At 45.8% G+C, this 18,802-nt stretch overlaps 1 protein-coding gene across 6 annotated transcripts in view; it reads right to left on the bottom strand.

The window, feature by feature from the left end:
* Positions 1-2,968: 2,968 nt before the first annotated feature.
* The window catches only part of Syt6 (synaptotagmin 6), a 62,725-nt gene continuing 46,891 nt past the window's right edge, over positions 2,969-18,802 (bottom strand). For 3 of the 6 annotated variants that reach the window (XM_020166332.2, XM_074050709.1, XM_074050710.1), the window contains exons 4-7: positions 17,094-17,214; positions 11,711-11,882; positions 10,421-10,571; positions 2,969-5,619 (exon numbers count right to left, since the gene is read on the bottom strand). In XM_020166332.2, coding sequence (XP_020021921.1) covers positions 5,548-5,619; positions 10,421-10,571; positions 11,711-11,882; positions 17,094-17,214 — 516 coding nt within the window. In that variant the 3' untranslated portion in view covers positions 2,969-5,547. Of the gene's footprint in view, positions 5,620-6,909; positions 6,979-10,420; positions 10,572-11,710; positions 11,883-17,093; positions 17,215-18,802 lie in introns of all 6 variants that reach the window. The other 3 variants (XR_012439910.1, XR_012439911.1, XM_020166335.2) reach the window with 3 other exon arrangements.

Raw genomic sequence — 18,802 nt, 5'->3', positions numbered from 1 at the left:
AGTAACACAAGTGTCCGATGGCAAATCAATGGATAAACAAAATGTCGTGTGCACATATAACAGAATACTAACTTTAAAAAGAAAGGAAAGTCCGACACATGCCACAATGGAAATGAATAGTAAAGATATTATCCTAAGTGAAATAAGCCTGTCACCAGAGGACACACCATGGTTCCACCCCTAGGAGGTACCCAGAGTTGTCCAATTCAACGAGGCAGAAAGTAGAATGGTGATTGTGGGGCGAGGAGGAGCCAGGAGTGGGAAGTTTTTGTTTAGTGGATACAGAGTTTCAGTCTTGCAAAATGAAAAGAGTTCTGGGGGTGGAAGCTGGGGATGGCTACCCAAGAATGTGTGTACTTAAGGTCCCTGAACTGAATTTAAAAGGATTAAAATGGTTGATTTTATTACATATATTTTACCTCAATTTTTAAAAGGCAAGGCAGAGCTGAAAGGAAAAGAAAAAAGAGTTGCAAATGTGAGTTGGAAGTGGTTTTTGTGGATGGGGTTATATTGGAACAACCTGAATGCACTTGTTAGGAAGAGTCGGTTTATGAAGTACTTGATTTGTATTTGTTCGATCTGTGTTTATCGATCAGTTTGCTTGGCCACCTCTCCCCTACTGTTCCCCTCACTTTCTTTTCCCTTGACCTGTAAATGGTGATGATTCCTGAAGAACCTCTTTTTGATGCTCTTCCTGTCTACTGGTACCCTCTCGGCAGCATCAGCCTCCTGCCTTACATCTCTTCTGGGCTTGTGAGCTTCCAGTAAGCATCTCATGCCTGGCCTCTCTGCCCAGCTGATCTTGACCTGCAGTTGTTCACTAGACCTTCCCTCCAACATTTTAAACATAGTTTGGACCAAACTGGACTCATAGATTTTCTTTGTTCTGTTGTTTCTGGTTTCTGTGGGCGAAGCAGAACACTTGGTTCCCCTTCCCTCTCCTGTCTTCCAGCTCAGCTCAGCTGTCAGTCTTGTTTTCCTCTGTGACCACTACATCTTGCACAGATGTTCTTGTTTCCCTGAATACTGCCTGGGCCTGGCTCAGCTTTTGTCCCTCCTGAGTGGACGTCTGTGACTGCCTACAGCTCTGTGAGCCTCAGCCCTCATGGCTTGCTGCTGTGAGCCAGCCACAGGAAAGCCAGGGAGAGGCCATTCCTGTTCACCGGAAAAGGGCTCACCCCAAAGGGAAGCAGGACGCAGGCTTCTGCCTGAGCAGCGAGGCTGGTTGTCAAGCTCCAGCAAGTCCTGCAGTTCCAAGGGATCAGTTCGTTTGGCAGCAGGTACCAAGCCAGCAAAGGAGAGGTGACAGCAGGGCCAATTCCCAGAAGAGGGGGGTGGCAAGAGCTAGGCAGGGGCCAGGGCTAGAGCCTGGTGGTATGAGATTCAGAGCACGGGACAAGAAGGCTCCTAGGGCAAAAGCCCTGTGTTCTGCCTGGGCTGAGCAACGTGAGTGACAGCTGAGCTCAGGGGGTTCACGGTCTCCCCTAGACTCAGTGCATGACAGCCCTACGGTTCCTCTGTTCAGGGTATTTACTGTTATGGACCCCTCAGTCTGACTACCCCTCCTCTTCACAACCTCTATGTCTCCAAATCCTACGTATTCATTAAGGCTTAGATGGGGTGCCACTTCTGTCCCAAAGCTGTTACCCCTTCTACTGGGCTGTGATATTCTTTATTGGGTTTCCGTAGCCTTGAATTTCACCTCCTGTATTACACTTCCACTTTCTGCCTTGATGCAATTTATTGATATTTTATTAGCCTAAAAGCTTCTCGTGGGCAAGATTCATTCCAGAATAAGAGGAACGTGTTATTTCCCTTTCTTCGTTTCCCTAAGTCTAACCATCACCCTCCACAAGCCAGCTGAGTTCACTGTGGTCTTTCCAAGGGTGACTCAAGTAACCAACCTCTAGTCTTCTTCTGCTAGGCACTTGAATTCCTTATGTTTTGGGAGGTCGGGGGTAGTTCTGACAAGGGATGGTGAAGGAAAGTGATGTGTTACTTCTGTGTCAGAGCACCTACGCCAGTGTGAGACCCTTCTCAATGTTCTTTTCCTCAGGAGTGGCAACTAGTGATGTTTGGGATGTTAGCTGTTTGATCCTTGAGTCAACGTGATGAACATTTGTCAACCTTGCTGACCTGTGATGGGCATGTAGCAAGAATGAAAAATAAGTCTGCTGTTTTCAGCCTCTGAGATCTGAAGGTTGTTACTGCAGCACAACCCAGCCCATACTGACGGACACTTTCACCTTGTTGGATTTCAATGCATCACTGAATTCTGCGGCCTTACCAGATAGGAGGGCACTAGAAGGAGCAGGAGGCTGTCTCTTCCGGCAACCGAGCGCTTGGCTCAGCAGCTCAGTTTCCTGCAGAGAGTCAGTAATTTAGAGGTAGATGTGCAGAAATGGATGTACCTTCCACTCTCTTCTCCACAGGCTGCCTTCTAAATTAATTAAAAACTGGGGGTTGGCAGAGACAATAGTCTATTAAGTTGGAACGTTCTTTTACACTTTTTGCAGTCTGCACTCGTATTTACCCGTGGCTTTGGCAGTTGTGTTTCAGGAGAGGTTGCAGGGTTCCTCTCCTGGTGGGCGAAAGCCTCGTACTTTTTAGATATGAGTGGGACCCACTTCCCCAGAGAGGATCTAGCATCTGCAGGGCTGCTCGTGGAGCCGAGCAGCTGCGGGAACAGTCCTGGCACTGCCAGTGCTCTGTGAGCCTCAGGCCTGACAGAAGGCACATGGGCTTCAGTCTGCTATGGTGCACAGGTATTCCTTGAGCAGAGCAAAAACCAACAACCCTCTTCAGTGTACCTCTCACTGAAGGAAAGTGGCTATCCACTGTGAAACAAAGATTAAAAATATAAGCTTAGTGACACCGTGTGTGTGTGTGTGTGTGTGTGTGTGTGTGTGTGTGTGTGTGTGCAGCTTGTTGAATCTCAGGAACATAAAATGACAAGAGAAATGGGCAAGGGACAAGATTTAATTGAATAAAAACTCCAGGCTGTGACAGGGGTGGGAAGACACAAAGCATTAATTAACAACATAATTTTTTAAATGATGATACAATTAATTAACATTCTGGGTAAGCGCAGAAAGGAAGGGGGACATCCAAAGCACAGAAACACTGCTAAATAAAGGAGAAAGGAACTTGGTGTTTTTAATAAGCATCTATGTGCAAATGGTCCTGGTTGTTACAACTTCAGCAAAGTTCACCACTACCACACAAGGGGTTTCTCATGCCAGAAGAAGCTGATTATCAGTTTATTCTAATATTTGTATTTCAGTTTACTCTCATCTGTGTGCGGGAAATACTGGGCTAGTTAGTGAAATGGGTGAACCCATTTTTCAGGTTGAGGACTGGTCTCCCTTGGAGGAACTGGGAGGGATGGGGGAGGTGGTCCAGAAGCTAAATGCCTTCCTGGGGTGACTCCCATGCCTGTAGGAATTACCCAAGACTGCTGGAGCCAGAGTGGTAGCTGTTGGCTAGGGCAACATGGGGGCTGGCCACAGTTTGTTCAGAATGTGATTTTCTGAACCTGTTGGGAGGTTTACTCATGAGAGAGAGCTGCTTGGACATACGGGGTATCTCTCAGGTGCACAATGCCATGATTTGTGCAATCACACTCTTTTTCCCAAAGGGTTAGAGTAGGACATTCCTGCCTACTTTAGGGTTTAGAAGTGACAGCTGGACATGCATTTTGAGCTCACTTTTGGAAGGACTCTCTCACACTAATGTCTAGCCTCCTTAGGATTCAAGACATGCATTTGTCCCCTTCTTAGTTGCAAGACCCTTATCATCTGCTCAATGATTGAGATGGCCATCTTGATGGGGCAGTCTAGAGTCAAGAACATAATGAAGTTTGTCGCCTGCTGGGAGTCTTGTCATGACCTTGGGTTATTCTCACTCTCAACATAGCATCCAAATGTAGGATTGCCTGGCTAGGAAGGCCTGTTAGTCACAAGACATTTAGCTCATTTCAATCTTGTCATTTTTTTTAGAACTAGCAGAGACTACTTACAGTTCTATCAGCAGAGAAACCTGGTAACTTGCCTTAAAATGAATTTTATTAAGTTGCTGCTTTTATAGCGTGTGACATAGAGAAAGAGTAAGACACAAGGTGTGTGAAGAGCTCCTGTGTTCTTGACCTTCCATTGTTGAAAGAAGGGGTCCATCAGTGGACTTGCTTCTTGTAAGTCCTACCACAGCTCTGGAACCTGGCAGTGTGTGGTCACAAGTTGAAGTGGAAGCTCACCTCTGTGTGCTCACCAGGGCTATATAGACTGAGATTGAACAAATCAGTTGCTTAGAGGGCTTGGTGGGAGGACCACTATTCACTCAATACGAATGGACTATTACAATGCAGAATAGTTCTAACTTTTCTAAACTGAATTTGGCCTAAAATAGAGATCTAAAGGAAAAACAAAAACAATTCCCCTCACTACCACACAAACAACACTGAACACTTAGTATATTATAGAACTAAAGCTTAAGATGAGGGTTGTCCAAGAGTCCATAGGGGCTGAAACAGGCTCAGGCTGACTGGTTTCAAACAAGAAGATGCTCTTCATAGAGAGACAGACTCAAACTACTGCCTGAGCTTCAAAACTTCCCACTCAGACATGAACATTTTCATCTAGATTTTTCTTTGATCTGTTTAGGCATTTGAAACATCTGCTTCCTACTTCATGGAATTATAAAGCTCTTAGAACGCAGAAATCATTCTGGAACATATGTGCTTCTCTTTCTTTACAATGAAGGTTATTTTTGAGAACTAAGATCTGTTTGCAAACAAATGTGTTCATTAACTGGGACGTGTCAGAAAACATATGGCGTGGTTAGTTTCCGCAGTATCATCCCTAAAGAAAGTGACTAAGTTCCCACGCAGAATCAAAACATTTCCAGTTGAGAAGGAAATCCAACAAGGAGGAGCAAGGATCCCTGTACATTAGTGGAAAAGTCACAAACCCGTGATTTCAACATGGGATCAGGAGTCTGAATCTTGGCTTGCAATCACACCAATGAAGAGCTTCAAAAGTGACAGTTGACCTTGTAAAGGCTTTTTGATTGATTTGTGCCATTCCTGAAGGGCACTAAAGATATAGCCATTGCTCCCCCAGCCCTGCCTCCTTCTCCAGGGTTGCAGAATGTAGTGAAGACAAAAAAATTTCAGAAATTCAATCCACACTCCCTGGAAAAGAATGCTACTTTACATTATATTTAATAGAGCCGGTCTCAGGCTCTCCATTCTTTGTTTTATTTCCTACTCATTAGTTTGTTTGCTTATTTGTTTGTTTTTTCTTCTTTTCTTGACAGCAGACTCATACAAAGTGAAAACCACAGAAACATCACCTTGAGAGACAGAAAAGACTAAGACAGATCTGATCACATGACAAGTGTCTCGGCCTTCACCTACACAGGAGCAGTTAAGACTCTGGAGTGGCAGATGGCTGTGGCCGCCACCCCGACTGCACAACACTGTGCTTAGACAGCTGAACAAGTGTGAAAAGAACATTGCAGAGTCCCGTTTGTGTGACTTGTTCGTGCAGCTCATGGTGTCGGAGGTGGTTTCGGAGAGGGACACGAGCTCTCACTGTCAAAGCTGGCAGCTCGGCCCTGCCACTGAAGAGAGGAGAAACCCTGGTTAGTGACTGCCAATAAGAACTGACATTTCAACTTCCAAAACTTTACTGGCTCATGCACTGAATTCACCTTTTTTCCAGCTTTTCAGTAAGCTTTCTCGATTTTTGCTGTCAGCCATGCAAAAACATAAGGAAAACAGCTTAGAGCTTCTAGTTTGGAAGACCTGATTTCCAAAAAGACCTACTGCAGAGACAATTTCAGCTTCCTTCACAATGTGGAATGGGTGTGTGGATGTGTGTGTGTGTGTGTGTGTTAATGAGGTGCTATGACTGAACCGTTGCTTTGGCCATTTTTCACACTGAAAATCAGCTTATGTTAGCAGCGAAAGAGGCAGTCTGCAGAGTGTGGTCTTACTGCCAAGAACGCACAATCATGAATTATTAGCAATTTGTCTGGGAGCTGTTAGTACAGCAAAAAAGAAAAGCTGATACTGGTTTGGTTTGGGCCCTCTCCTTTAGTCTTAAGGTGTCCTCTGGGCACTCACACCCTGCATGTGAAGGGGTAGAAGATGCAAGGAATGGCAACCCCTTCCCCTTTTGGGTCCCTCCATCCCTTTTTTCCTCCTCAGGCCTCCCATCTCACGGATCATCTCCTCCCAGACAGCCTCTAACCTGCTTTGGAAATGGAGGATGTGATGAGTGAGGTGTAATGAAGGAGTGAATGAGGATGGATGGACCTGTTCTTTTGAGCCATTCCACCTCTCTTTAAATGGAAAAGCCAGCCATAGCTATGCAATGTTTCCTGGCCAAGGATCTGATCCTATGAATATTCTAGACCTATCTGGAGGTGATCTGACTTCAAAGTGAGTCAGTGTCCACTCATCACTGCAGACAGTGAGAAACCACAAAACCAAGGAGTCACCCAGACCTGCAAGACTACCCTAAAGCTCCCAGGTGTAAGAAGGACCTTTGCTGTCCCTCTCTGGGCTCAGTTCTTCATGGGCTCCTTAGTAATTCTTGTGCAGACCAACCTGAAGGTCTTTACCACTAGCTAAGGGCTGAACAATCAGGTATTGATGACCTAGACCTGAGCAATCTCAGCATGTCAGAACTGGAGGTGGCCTTGGGAGGTCAGCCAGTCCAAACTTCTTATTAGAAAACAAAGACACAGAGAAGTCAAGATGCAGCCAGTTGGGGAAGAGCCAAGTCCTTGCTCCAAACTCAGTGCTCCTTCCATTCCATCACATGGCATATGGCCACACGAGGGAAGGAAGGAGACAGGAAATGTAATAAGCAACCTAACCTCTTTGGGTCCACACCAGGTACTTACTCCTAACTCCAGGTGGCAGTCTCTCTGCTTGCAGCGTCCACGTGAGTGAAATCACAATCGAGAGTTTCCCTGGTGAAATATTTTAGATAAATAAATGCCTGGTTGTTGAGCCCACTGTGACTTCTGACTCAAGTGTCACTTAACCAGAAGGTGACATAAGATGATTACTAACACAGCCCTTCATTTCAGGAGTGAGACTTTTTCTGTTACCACCTTTAATGTCAGTGAAAGGTACATGATAATTCTGGCTTCTCCCTTGGGTAACCACTTAAACAACCTGATTGATAGGCCAAGTCAGAGCAAAAAAAAAAAACAAAAACAAAAACAAAAAAAAACCTGAAATGGCCACACAAAGTACCTTTTTCTTTATATAACAGCCCAAAGAGAAGTCACACAGAGCATAATCGTTTATCCGGAACAAATGAAGAAGGAACACTGGCTCACTGCGAGTCCCTGATTTTTTCTGTGATGATAAACACAGGGAATAGATGCGGTTTATGAACAGTGGAAAGGTAGATTCTGGGGTGCTCATCGAGGTAGCTCTGAAATAGCAGAGGCCCTGTCCCCAGTGTGCAGGAAGCTTATTGTTCCAGGAGAGCTGGTCCCAATAAGGTCTTTTGTTGATTCTGCAATGGGTCATGTTCCGACAGAGATCTAAAATCTATGGCAAGTGATCTGAACTTGGCTCTTTGTAATAAAGCACCTTGGAGAAGGTCACTGGTCAACCAGGCTCTGTGTGGTGACAACACTCAGCACTACACAGGAGTGCTGAGAAGGAAGGAGCTGGGGAAGGGCACTTGCTATGGCTTAATGAATTTTTATTCATGAGAGACAGCAGCAGGGAAAAAAATACCTTTTCAGTTAATTTGCTTCCCTTAACCTTATTTTAAACCCCAAAACAGGCGAGCAAGTCTGGTGCCCTCTGTTCTCATTAATAAAAAAGAAATGATCCAAGTTTGAAACTCTACTAAGAAAGGTGTAAGATAGAGAAAGCACTTTGCAGATATGAGGCCATTTGTCTTCCCGGGAGCTGGAGAAGAAGATTTCTTGGTGGATTATACAGATGGGAGGCGTTCCAAGCTTCAGGAGCAATGCTCTTTCTTATTCAGTGGCCAGAACAGAACCAACAAGAAGGCAGATGTAAGCTCTAAAGAAGGCTGGGAAGCTGTATGTCCAGCACAGGGCACCACGCTCACACAAAGTGTGTTGATTTAATATTAGGTTGGCAAGATGTTAGATGCAATTTTATAAAGATACTTAAACTGTGGGTGCTAAAAGTGTCAGTAAAAACTCCACACCAAGGCGTACTGCTGAAATCCCAAGTTGCCATTTTCAGCTTCTTCATGCAGGGAAATAAATGATCAACTGAGCAGAACCTGGAAGGATGGCGAGTGGGGGAAGGGCAGTCTCTGCACTCAGTGTGCCAGGTCAAGAAAAAAGTAAACCCAAAGGGTATGAATCAATTTAATCGCTTTTCGTTTTCCCTGTACTGGCTCATCAAATATTCATTTTTCAAGAGCTTGATTCTACTTTATCTTTCTATTGTCTCCTGGACTAGTGAGTCAGAGTTCTCAAAGAAACAAGACTTGGAATCAATGATTTGGTTTAATGAGGTTGTAGTCATCACGATTCTGAGGCCCAGACCTGGCAATTCTGTGATGCCCTGCACCCTGCTCCAGCCTGCCAGTCTGTTGGCTACTTCTTTTGCCAGGGGCAGGCCAGGTCTGTGATAGTGACAGATTAAATTGCAGATTCATGGTTAGAAAGGCAGTCACAGTGCAACATGTGGGCTCCTGGGCCCAGTTGTCATTCAGTGGCAGTATTTCTAAGAAAAGCGGAGATGGGAGAGGCCTATCCCTCATTTACCAACTAAAAAACCATAGACCAAGTGGGGCAGTGCGTTGCTTATGGCTCCACAGCCCTCCAGAGGCCTCTTAGCCCAGCCCCTAAACCACCCTAAACAGTTTAGTGGTCTATTCTTAAATGTCTCCACAGGATTAAAAAGGGGGAAAGACTGTCATGGCCCCTTCCTGGGTTGAATCCACACTTCCTTCAGTGAGGCATGGACTCCAGGTTGTCTGGAGTTCGGCTCTGTAGCAATGCTGCATATGACTGGGAGTGAGTGCCTAACCCACACTCTGGGGAGAGACCCTTCTGGAAGAACTGGACAGGGTTCTCTTGGGGAACCAGAACTCTGAGAGACTGTCTTCATTCATTAAAGCCCTATAGCTGTGGTAAAACTAAGGCATTCACGAGGAAGAAATGTGAAGCCTAAGTGGACAGGAACTTGGTCTATGCCTGACTCATTAATGTTCCCTCAAGGCCACAGAGCAGGAGCTCTGCAGAGTACACACCTACCTGGAGAGGTAAGCCAACTAGCCTGGCTCCCTAGAAGCCACTATCTCCCACAGGTGTCATGTGTCTAACTCCCTCAACTCACAGTCTCTCTTGGGACACCTCACACTGGGTTGAAATACCATGTCCACCCTGGGAAGGGAAGGGAGGCTGCAGGTCCCCAAGTGGCCCTACATTTTCTGTATCACAGAGTTGGGGGTTACCCTGTTTTTAAGTTGATGAGCCAGGTGGTTGAAAGGATAAAGTTTCATTTTTGTATTAGATTGTCTAACGTTCTACAGCTCTCTAGACTTACTAGGTTTGAAGCCTGTTAAGATCAAAGAATGACCACTTAGCTTTCTAGGATGGACTGGGGTATGGGATCTTGAGAATGAAGTTCAAAGCTTGCCTAACCACCCCTATATCCCAACCCACTTCAGAAAAAAACAGGTCCAGGGATCACCACGGTGATAGATGACAAGATCTTAAATTGGTGGGATCTGGTGGAGGTGAGGCCCACTGTAGATATCACTCAAAGGGACATTTTGTTTGCAGTTGAGAGAGAAGTGATGGTAACTAGGACAGTAAGTCAAGAGGGGCCAAGATGGAAGCCCTAGCCCAGTGCTCTCAGGTAGAGCCCAGAATGAGGGCTTTTTCCAGAAAACATGACACCTTGAGACTATACTCCTCTCCCAACAATGGTGAAAACCAGCCTTCCTAAGAGAAAGAATGATCTTTGACCATCTCCAGCTAAGTCGTGAAAACTGCCGAGTGACTGACTGCCTGACTGGAGCCTCAGGGAACTTACTGTTCCGACAGGCATAGGATTTCTTGCCAAGTTCTAATCTCACCTCCCTGGGGCTTTCTCATAAAGGAGTAACTTGGCCCAAGGACTTTGTGAAAGCTTTTCAGGCCTGGCACAGTGGCCTGTTTGAAAGACTTCTTCATATTTTCCATTAAGAACTCAGCGCTGCTTTCAAAACGCCCAGCATCAGGAGCTCTTTGTCAGGCAGCCTCTACCTTCTTCCTCATCTACCTGTTACATATTGCGTGAGAAGTATGTGGTTCCCATGTCCCCTTCCCACAAAAGGCAAAGGGGCTTACAGCAGCCAACTGCCATTCTCCAGCCCACGCCATCATGCAGCAAACATGCCAAGGGCCAGGCGACCTTACCCACCTCTTTGAAGGATTTCTTTACCTCCACTAAGGAGTGCCAGTGTGCAATAGGCTTCCGTGGATATGCCAGCATCTCGTTCCAATGGTCCCTGCCCAGGCCTTCAGCATTGATCCCCACTCGACAGACTCCTATGATCTCATTGTGGCCCACTCTGAGGGAGAAGCAAAGGCCCCAACATTGGCTACCAGACATGCTCTCAGAAAGGGAGGTCCTGGGGGCCTAACTCAGGCCTGTGAGGGCTAAAAACCAATGCTCAGCAGGGCCTTGAGCTGTCAGTGCCCCTGAGGCTTTGCCCAGCCTCCTTGGTATAAACAGACGTTGGACACAGAGAAATGAGCAAGGGTTACCAACTTGTTTCGAATCTTGGGAAACAGTGTCAGATTGCTTGACTGGAGATTGGGAGTCTGTCTCTTCCCTTATTTGACTTGACCAGCACGTCACAACCTTGCTTGTAGACATCAGCACATGGACATAAATCAACCTACTCTGAGTACCATTTGTCTACACCCCAAGCAGCTGGACTGTGATTTATTCACTTGGCCAGAACATCAATCATCACTCAAATATGTTAGTCAAGCACCTACTATGCCAGAGAACTTTAGCTAAAAATTCAGGCCTGGAGCTTTAGGGCAAGGTTTCTGTCTCCTTCGGCTAAAGTGACAACTGGAGAGAAGGAGCCATGGGGGCTGCAGCAGCTGGGAAATGATTTTGAGCCAGTCTTGATGGGAAAGCAGGATATGCAAATGAGGGAGGAGAATCAGGTTGGATGGATGTGCTGGACCCAGATTATGAAAGGTCTTGAGAGTCCAGACGGAAAGTCTGGACAACAGGACACATTGATGGGTCTTCAGAAGGGCAGGTCCAGGAGGAAAGTGTCTAGGAAGGTATGTCCTAAGTCTGTTGGCTGAATTGGGGCAGAGAGTCATAGAGGCTACACTGTCATCCCAGAGAAGAGTGATGGCAGCCACAGAAGAGGAGAGGATAGAGAAACATTTTAAAGGCCAGATGAGAGGACTTGGTGCCAGATGGGAGAATGGAAATAATCAGGGTTGAATTCAGGAAAAATGATGGGTGAGGTTTCCTGCTGGAAGTAGGCCAGCTGCAAAGGGAAGCTGAAGCCCTTTGCTAAGAAGGAATCTATGCTCTTCCTCAACTTCCTATACCCTCCTTGGGTGGAGCCAGATTTGAGACCAATGGGCATCTGAGCCCTGTACCACGGGTCCAAGGTCAAGGATCCCTATGCTGCCCTGGAATGGGGTAGAGGAATCATGCTTCTAGGACTGTACCTACCGATCATAGTCCATAACCGAGATGAGCAGGCTGACTTGATCCATGTTTTCTGGGGGAATGTCAAAGATGATGGCCTCATTGTAGACAGGATTGAGAGTGTTCTTCTTAATGGTTGTTTTCTTCTTCTTCAGTCTCCTCCCATCACAAAGCAGGGACACTTTGACATAAGGATCTATGCCAATTGGGGGCAGTACAAAGGGAAGGAAGTGTGTTAAACAGATGTCCTACATTAAATGGAAGCCTGGGACCTACTGCTGCTCACCCGGGGTATCAATGAGTCGTTAAAATAATTAAACCACCTTGTATTTATTTATGTAGCACACCTGTCTCTGAGGAGGTGTCATGCTTAATAAACACAGAGTCTTTAGCTACCTCAGTATTCTTGGGAGAGTGCTTAATGGACTTTCCCTAATAGACAAGCCAGCCCTGATTCAGACAAGACACTTGCCTGTGCATGTGCAGTCCCCAGCCTTAAATCTCAGCCCCACAATGGCTGGCTGGCTCAAAAGGGTATTGAAGCTGAAAATGACACTGTTTCTTTCACTAAATAGTCATTTTTCTCTGGAGGGTTTCACTGGCATTGTTAACCCCAGGATAAAGGGGGTTAAACACTGGACTCTAGGGTACCCAATAAATAGCCACGTGTCACGATGAAACCAACAGCAGCGATCAAAAAGTCCATATCCTCCCCACCTGACAACATGATTTGGGGTACCAGTGTCCCAGTAATCTCCTTTCCATTTGGCAGCAAGAAGAGGGGAAGTGGCCCTGCTCTCTACTTCCCTGGAAGCCATTTCCTGCCCACCCCGGAGCAGTGAAAGAGGAAGAAGCCAGGGCCAGGAGAACGAGTGAGACTGTCCTGACAGTCAGGGCAGCTGGTTGACATTTCATTTCTCAGTGGGGTCTTGGACTCTCTCCATGCTGCACACTGATGTCTTTTTATTAAACTTGGAAGTGCCTCCCAATCTTGTCTCCTCTTTAGTTTTTTGAATAGGTCTTTCATGGCCACCTTTCTACCCTGAAATTTTCTACTCATCCAAATGAAGTGACATCTATTGTATCTCATAGCACAGGTATTTTGGTCACCATGATAATTAGTATTGATGCTATAAAGCGCAAGAAACAAGAGAGCAAGCTGGAGGTAATAATAGCTTTGAGATGCTGATGGGTTGAGACACCTCTTTGCCCAGGAACCAGGGTTCATGTGAACCTGTCAGGAGCGCTGGGCCAAAGCAGCCGCTCTCTGCTCTATGGTTCCCAGGCATACGGTTCTGCCTCCTGGTCAGGAGCACCCACTAGGCCTCGTGCTCTTTGGCATCTTGCAGGGGGAGCAGAGGAGGCCCCACACTTATGGTGGAAGCTAGAGAAACTACAGAACCTGCTCAGAAGCTCCAAGCCTTGAAGGCATTTCTAGAGATGTCTTAATGAGTTGCTGACTAACCAATGTGACTGTGGCAGCTGTGCCTTAATCATGGGGACACTTAGGTTTATGGAAGAACTGGGGAGACCATGAGGAATTTAATCAACCTGCTATCTCTGATCACCCATTTGTGAGCCCTCTCTTGGGGATTTTCAGTAAACAGGAAGGAGAACCTGTAATTGGCAGCTTTGTGGTTTCTACAGGCTCCATTCCCTATGGATATGGATCAGGACGTTGGTCAGATCCAAGCACACAGGTGGGAAGAGCTGGCCCCAAACCTGTTCTTTAATACTCAGCTCCTTATGGCTGTGAGTTGCCTTAGAAAGCATCTTCAGGCTTACGTTGCTCAAATATGCCTGGTTCATCGGTCTATACCTATTTCTAGACACTCTGCTCAGAGCACATTTCCATACCATGAGGCATAGAAAAATATAGGCAGAGTCACTTGTTCCACGGGCCACTTGGAAAATGCCTTAGCAATCTTTCCCAACTCTGTTTATCCCTATAAGGCATATCCAATTTATAGATTTCAGTGGGCATATTTCCCCTTCTGGAATCAACCAATACTTTCACCAGTGGGCATATTTCCCCTTCTGGAATCAACCAATACTTTCTTGAGGCTAGGCAGAGATAAAAAAAAAAAAAAAACTGTTCCCTAGGGTTCTCCAGGGAAAAGTTCATGGTGTCTAGTGGAATGATGGCCCTGGATGATCTTTGAGGCCTATCTTTCTCTATGATGCTCTACATAGTTGATCAAGGGACACAAAGACCAGCAGTATATTTCAGGCTCATTGTTATGGGAATCGTGAGGATTTGTCATTTGGGATATCCAGGCATTGTGTTCATTGATCAGGTCACTTCAACTTTATACCCACCCTATAAAGTTTGTGTCATCAACATCTCTATTGCAGTGGCAGGGAAATTGAGGCATAGGGAGATGAAGAAACTTGCCTGGGATTTGAACCCAGGTCTGACTCTAAAGCTCACCTTTTGATCACTGGATTCAAAGAAATGCTGACCAGATAGGGCAGAGGTGAGAGGGTTAACTGACTTGCCACCCCTTGGTAGCATACTATTTTGTACTGTCTTTATTGTCATGGTTCTATCAAGTGGGCTTAAGGAATTGACTTGGGTTAGTTTAGATAGGAGAGAATAGAAAGATCCTTGGTTTAAAGGTCAATGTCATGTAAGTTGGAACAGGCAACTAATAAGCTCCTTTCACCCCCCAATTTAGTCCAACATCAGACCAGTTAGGGCTAAAGGCAACCTCAAATTCATCCTCAGAAACAGGAGATCTAGGACTGCCATGGTGGCTCATGCCTATAATCCTAGCTAGTCAGGAGATGGAGATCAGGAAGATCAGGTCAGCAGATGCAAAAAGTTCCCAAGATCCCCATCTCAATCAATAAAAGTTGGGTGTGGTGGCATGTACCTGTCATCCCAACTATGCAGGAAGCATAAATAAAAGGATCACATACATAAATGTGAGACCGTATTTGAAAAATACCTGAAGCAAAAAGGTCTGAGGACATGGTTCAATTGGTAGAGCACTTGCTTGGCAAACGCAAAGCCCTGAGTTCAACCCCAAGTACCACCAAAAGCAAGCAAACAAACAAATCCCAAACAACAAAAACCCCCCAGGAGATCTAGTATGAGAGCCTCTGGTACACACACATTGACTCCATCACCCTTGAGCCAGGTTCCTCATGCTATAAATGAATTCACTCATTAATTTTTTGCTCATTCATTCATTCATTCCTTAATCCATACTTAAAGAGTGCATATTGTGTTGCATGCATCACTCCACATGCTTGCTTACATCAGTGAACAAAACAGACAAACTTCCCTGATGCATCCCTGCATTTTCAGGATTTCCAAACCTAGGCAGAGAAGAGGGGCAACTGAGAGGGAAGTTAGAACTTGGTAAAAAGAATCTCCCACCCACAATCCTCTGATTTGCAGGGGCCTTTGAGATTACAGATGGTTTCACCCTGATCTCTCTCTCTCTAGCATCAATTTCATCACACCAGAGAAGACAGTGTGGGGACTAAGAGAGCAACATCCTCTTTCCCTCAGCAGCCTTGAGTATCCTCACTGAATTTCTGTCCCCACATGCACTTATTTTGGTTTTAAAATGAAATCCATATTGGCTGTATTTTGGGGGAAGCCGACTTGCTGCTGCCTGAGGTTTTTTGCAAGTCAGCAGAGGTTTGAGAAGCTCTGTGCTTTGCATCTTGATGTGTGTAGGCAGCTTCAGTGGAACCAGGAGCGGGCTCTTCATGTGGGCTTTTGGCCTGAAGGGGGGCACCAGAGAGGTAATTAGGGGATGGAACAGATGGACCATCTCTTCTTTTTTTTTTTTTTGTTTCCCCATCCTGGGAATTGAACTCAGGGTCTTACACATGCTAGGCAAGCACTCTCATCCCTAGCCCTTAATTTTTTGACACAGAATCTTACGACATAGCTCAGGCTGGCCTTGAACTCGCTTGCTATGTAGCCCAAGGTGACCTCAAATTAGAGATTTTCCTGCTTCTGCCTCCAGAGTGCTGGGATTATAGGCATGTGCCACTTCATCCTGTACCATCATTGCCTCTTTATGGCAACTGTGAGAAGTCTTCCAGGAAGTAGATAACTAATAAATACAAGTGAAATACATAGAAATTTGTTCAATATATTCCTAGCTAAGTTCAGCAGCCTCTCTTCAGTGATTTTGCACTAGCAATCAGAATCATCAAATGGGTCTCTTGAGTGAGCGGAGGTCTGGGAAAACAAACCAAGGCTTTTCCCACATTCACATCCAGTGTATTCTATGTGCCATTCCTTGGGAGGCTCCAAGCCTTGAGCTACTGCTTTGTTATCTCCAAACACAGATAAGTTCTCCTACAATAACTTGCAGAATTGCAGAGGGTGTTGCAGAGTGGTGGGGTTGAGGGAAGGGGATGAAACTTCTGATACCATGGCCAGCCTGCTGGTCTCTGCAGCTGCCCTCACACAAGGACGACTTCCATTCCACTGGTGCTCAGTTCTCTTGGAGTGAGGCTGAGGCTGGGAGCCCAGCCACAAAAACTCAAAAGCAAACCTTTGCTTTTCATTAAATTTTGCTCCTTTGACTCAACATGCAGGGCTGCTGCCCAGGCCTGTGTGGACCTGCAAACATTTACATACACAGACTCCACATAACCCTTCTGGAAAGTAGAAGATAGTCTCTAGGCTTTTGCCTCCTGTATATTTCCTCCTGATTCTCTTCTTCCTCTAAGAAGAAGAATGATAGTAATGGCTAATGTCTACCAGGTACTTATGATGTGTCAGGAGCAATGCTAAATATTTGCACAGACTAGCTCATTTATGCTGACTGCAGCATGTAAGGTGTTATCATTCCCACTTTTCAGATTAAAGAAACTGATATAATTTGGATCTTAACTGTCCTGTGTGTTGAAGCCTTGGTTCCCAGCTTTTGGTGCTCTTGGGGGATGGTGGAACCTTTAGGAGGTGAAGCTTAGTGCAAGAAAGTTAGGTCATTGAGGGTGTGCCCTTCAAGGAGATATTAGAACCCTGGTCTCTATTCTTCTCCTCTTTTTGCTTCCTTTCTGCCATGATGTGACTAGGCCTCCTTTCATTATGTGCTCCTTCTGTGATGCACTGTCTCACCACAGGCCCAAAGCAACAGGGCCAAGCTACCATAGACCGAAACCTCTGGAACTATGATCCAGAATAAACCTTTCCTCATTTAAGTTGATCATCTCAGATATATGCTGCCATGGTGGCAGAAAGCTAACAGAAACTTCAGCCTTCACATAGGAAGCAAGTGGCAGGAGTAGAATTTGTATGCAGGAACTTTGCCTCCAGAGCGGGTGCTCCTATTCTAAGAATACTGGCAATTCTTGCCTCTTCTTCCAGTACTCTCCCAAATCCTACTGGACTTCAGGGAGGCCATGTGGCTGGCCACAGGTGTAGGAGAGGTACCTGAATAGCCCGTGATGTCCATCGCCTTGAGGTTGCGACATTTGATCACGGTGAGAGTGAGCCTCCCCGCCGTGGGCAGATAGCAAAGAGAAAACATGATCTCTCCCAAGTCTACGCTTTCCTGCAAAGAAGCAGACAAGAGGCAGGTGAGGGGCAGGTTGTGGCTTCGCTCCCTGTACAGTGGCTCTGGGACCCAGGAGAAGGCTCTTGGAACCATAGCACCATATATTAAAGACCCCAGGACTGGCAACCATGCTGGGAGTCACTGGGAATAAAAGGCAATGATAGTAATATTCCCCCTCAGTAACATTTTCCCCCTTCGATGTTCCTTCTCACTTTTGGTCCCAATCTTTGCATTCTGCTTTGGCCAGACTTTCCGTGTGTGTGCCTCTTGGCCACAGCCCCTTGGTGGTCCATTCTTGTCCTCCTCGGGCTCAACCTGCCCCATCATTGACCCCCTTGACTTCCCACCTGTCCAGATATGTGGCCACGACTGTCTTGGACAAGACACATGCTCCAGCCATCGTGTGGTCCCTCCCTTAGCACTTCTGCAATTCTTTTCTGCTCTGCTCCTCAATGATTCTCTGTTAACCCTTCTGCCTTGGCATCTTCCTTTTCTCCCCTGAAACACACCCAGCCTCTAACTTCCAGTCCAGGTGTAGACGTGCAAGGAATGGATATCCTGCTCAGGACATGATGCCAACCAACCAAATGTACTCTGGCCATCCCATGCCTGATGGCCAGTCTTAGATTAACTTGCCCTTTTCCTTAAATATAATCATCCTTCAAAAATAAACTCAGTGAGGACCATACACTTGGTTGCTCTCCTGACCCTAGAATTATCACAGCCAGTGATCCCTTGAAATTTCTGAGAGAATGGGAGAACTTCCCTTCCTAGAAAGTTTTGTCACCTTCCTAGAGAGATGGCCACATGTCCATTGGTGTACTATATAACACATTGCCAGAATGCTTTCTTTTCCTGTTGCCCACTTCTCAAAGTGGGGAAAAGCTGGCTTGGAATTCCAAGATATGGAGATGTTTCCTTCTTTAGGGTTTCCAGAGCTAAGTTTGAGGAAGAGGAGGAGTTCAGGGTTTCAGGTTGCTCTGATTTCTCCTCTTCTTTGCTGGTTCAAAATTCAACAATTTTTATCCCCAAATTCAGGTTCTGTCTGTATTCATTCATTCATTCAGTCAGTCAATCATCCAACAAATATTTATTGAGTACCTGCTATGCTATGTACTAGGTATTGACCTGATGCTGGGCATGTGGTAGAAAACATAGACAAAAATCCTTGCCTTCATGGGAGCTTACACGAAGGCCAAGGACAATAGTAAAAAGGTAAGTAAGTAAGATAGTCAAAAGTATCAAGGAGGAAAATGTCAGGCAAAGAAGGGTGATATAAAAGGACCATAGAGGAGGCTATAGTTATTGAATTCTTAGCCAGGGAAGGCATCTCTGACTTCTGAGAAGAGGAACTAAGGATGACACCACGGTTTTGTCCCTTCTTCTCACAAAGAAACACACTCTGCTGGAGACTTATGGAGTCTTGGCTCCATTTGAGAATTATCCAAGATGGCTCCCACTCACCTCATAAGAGCCTGTTTTCCCAATGTTCTCCTCTAGGTGGCACTTACACCCACCCTTCCCTAGCTCTACATCTATCTCTTTGTCTACCTTGCCTCTAATAAAATCCCAGGAGTACTGCAGA

The sequence above is a fragment of the Castor canadensis genome, chromosome 12 (assembly GCF_047511655.1).
Source record: "Castor canadensis chromosome 12, mCasCan1.hap1v2, whole genome shotgun sequence".
In the NCBI taxonomy this organism is placed as follows: domain Eukaryota; kingdom Metazoa; phylum Chordata; class Mammalia; order Rodentia; family Castoridae; genus Castor; species Castor canadensis.
Note: the sequence above shows the minus strand (reverse complement) of the source record. Positions and strands in the feature narration are given on the sequence as shown.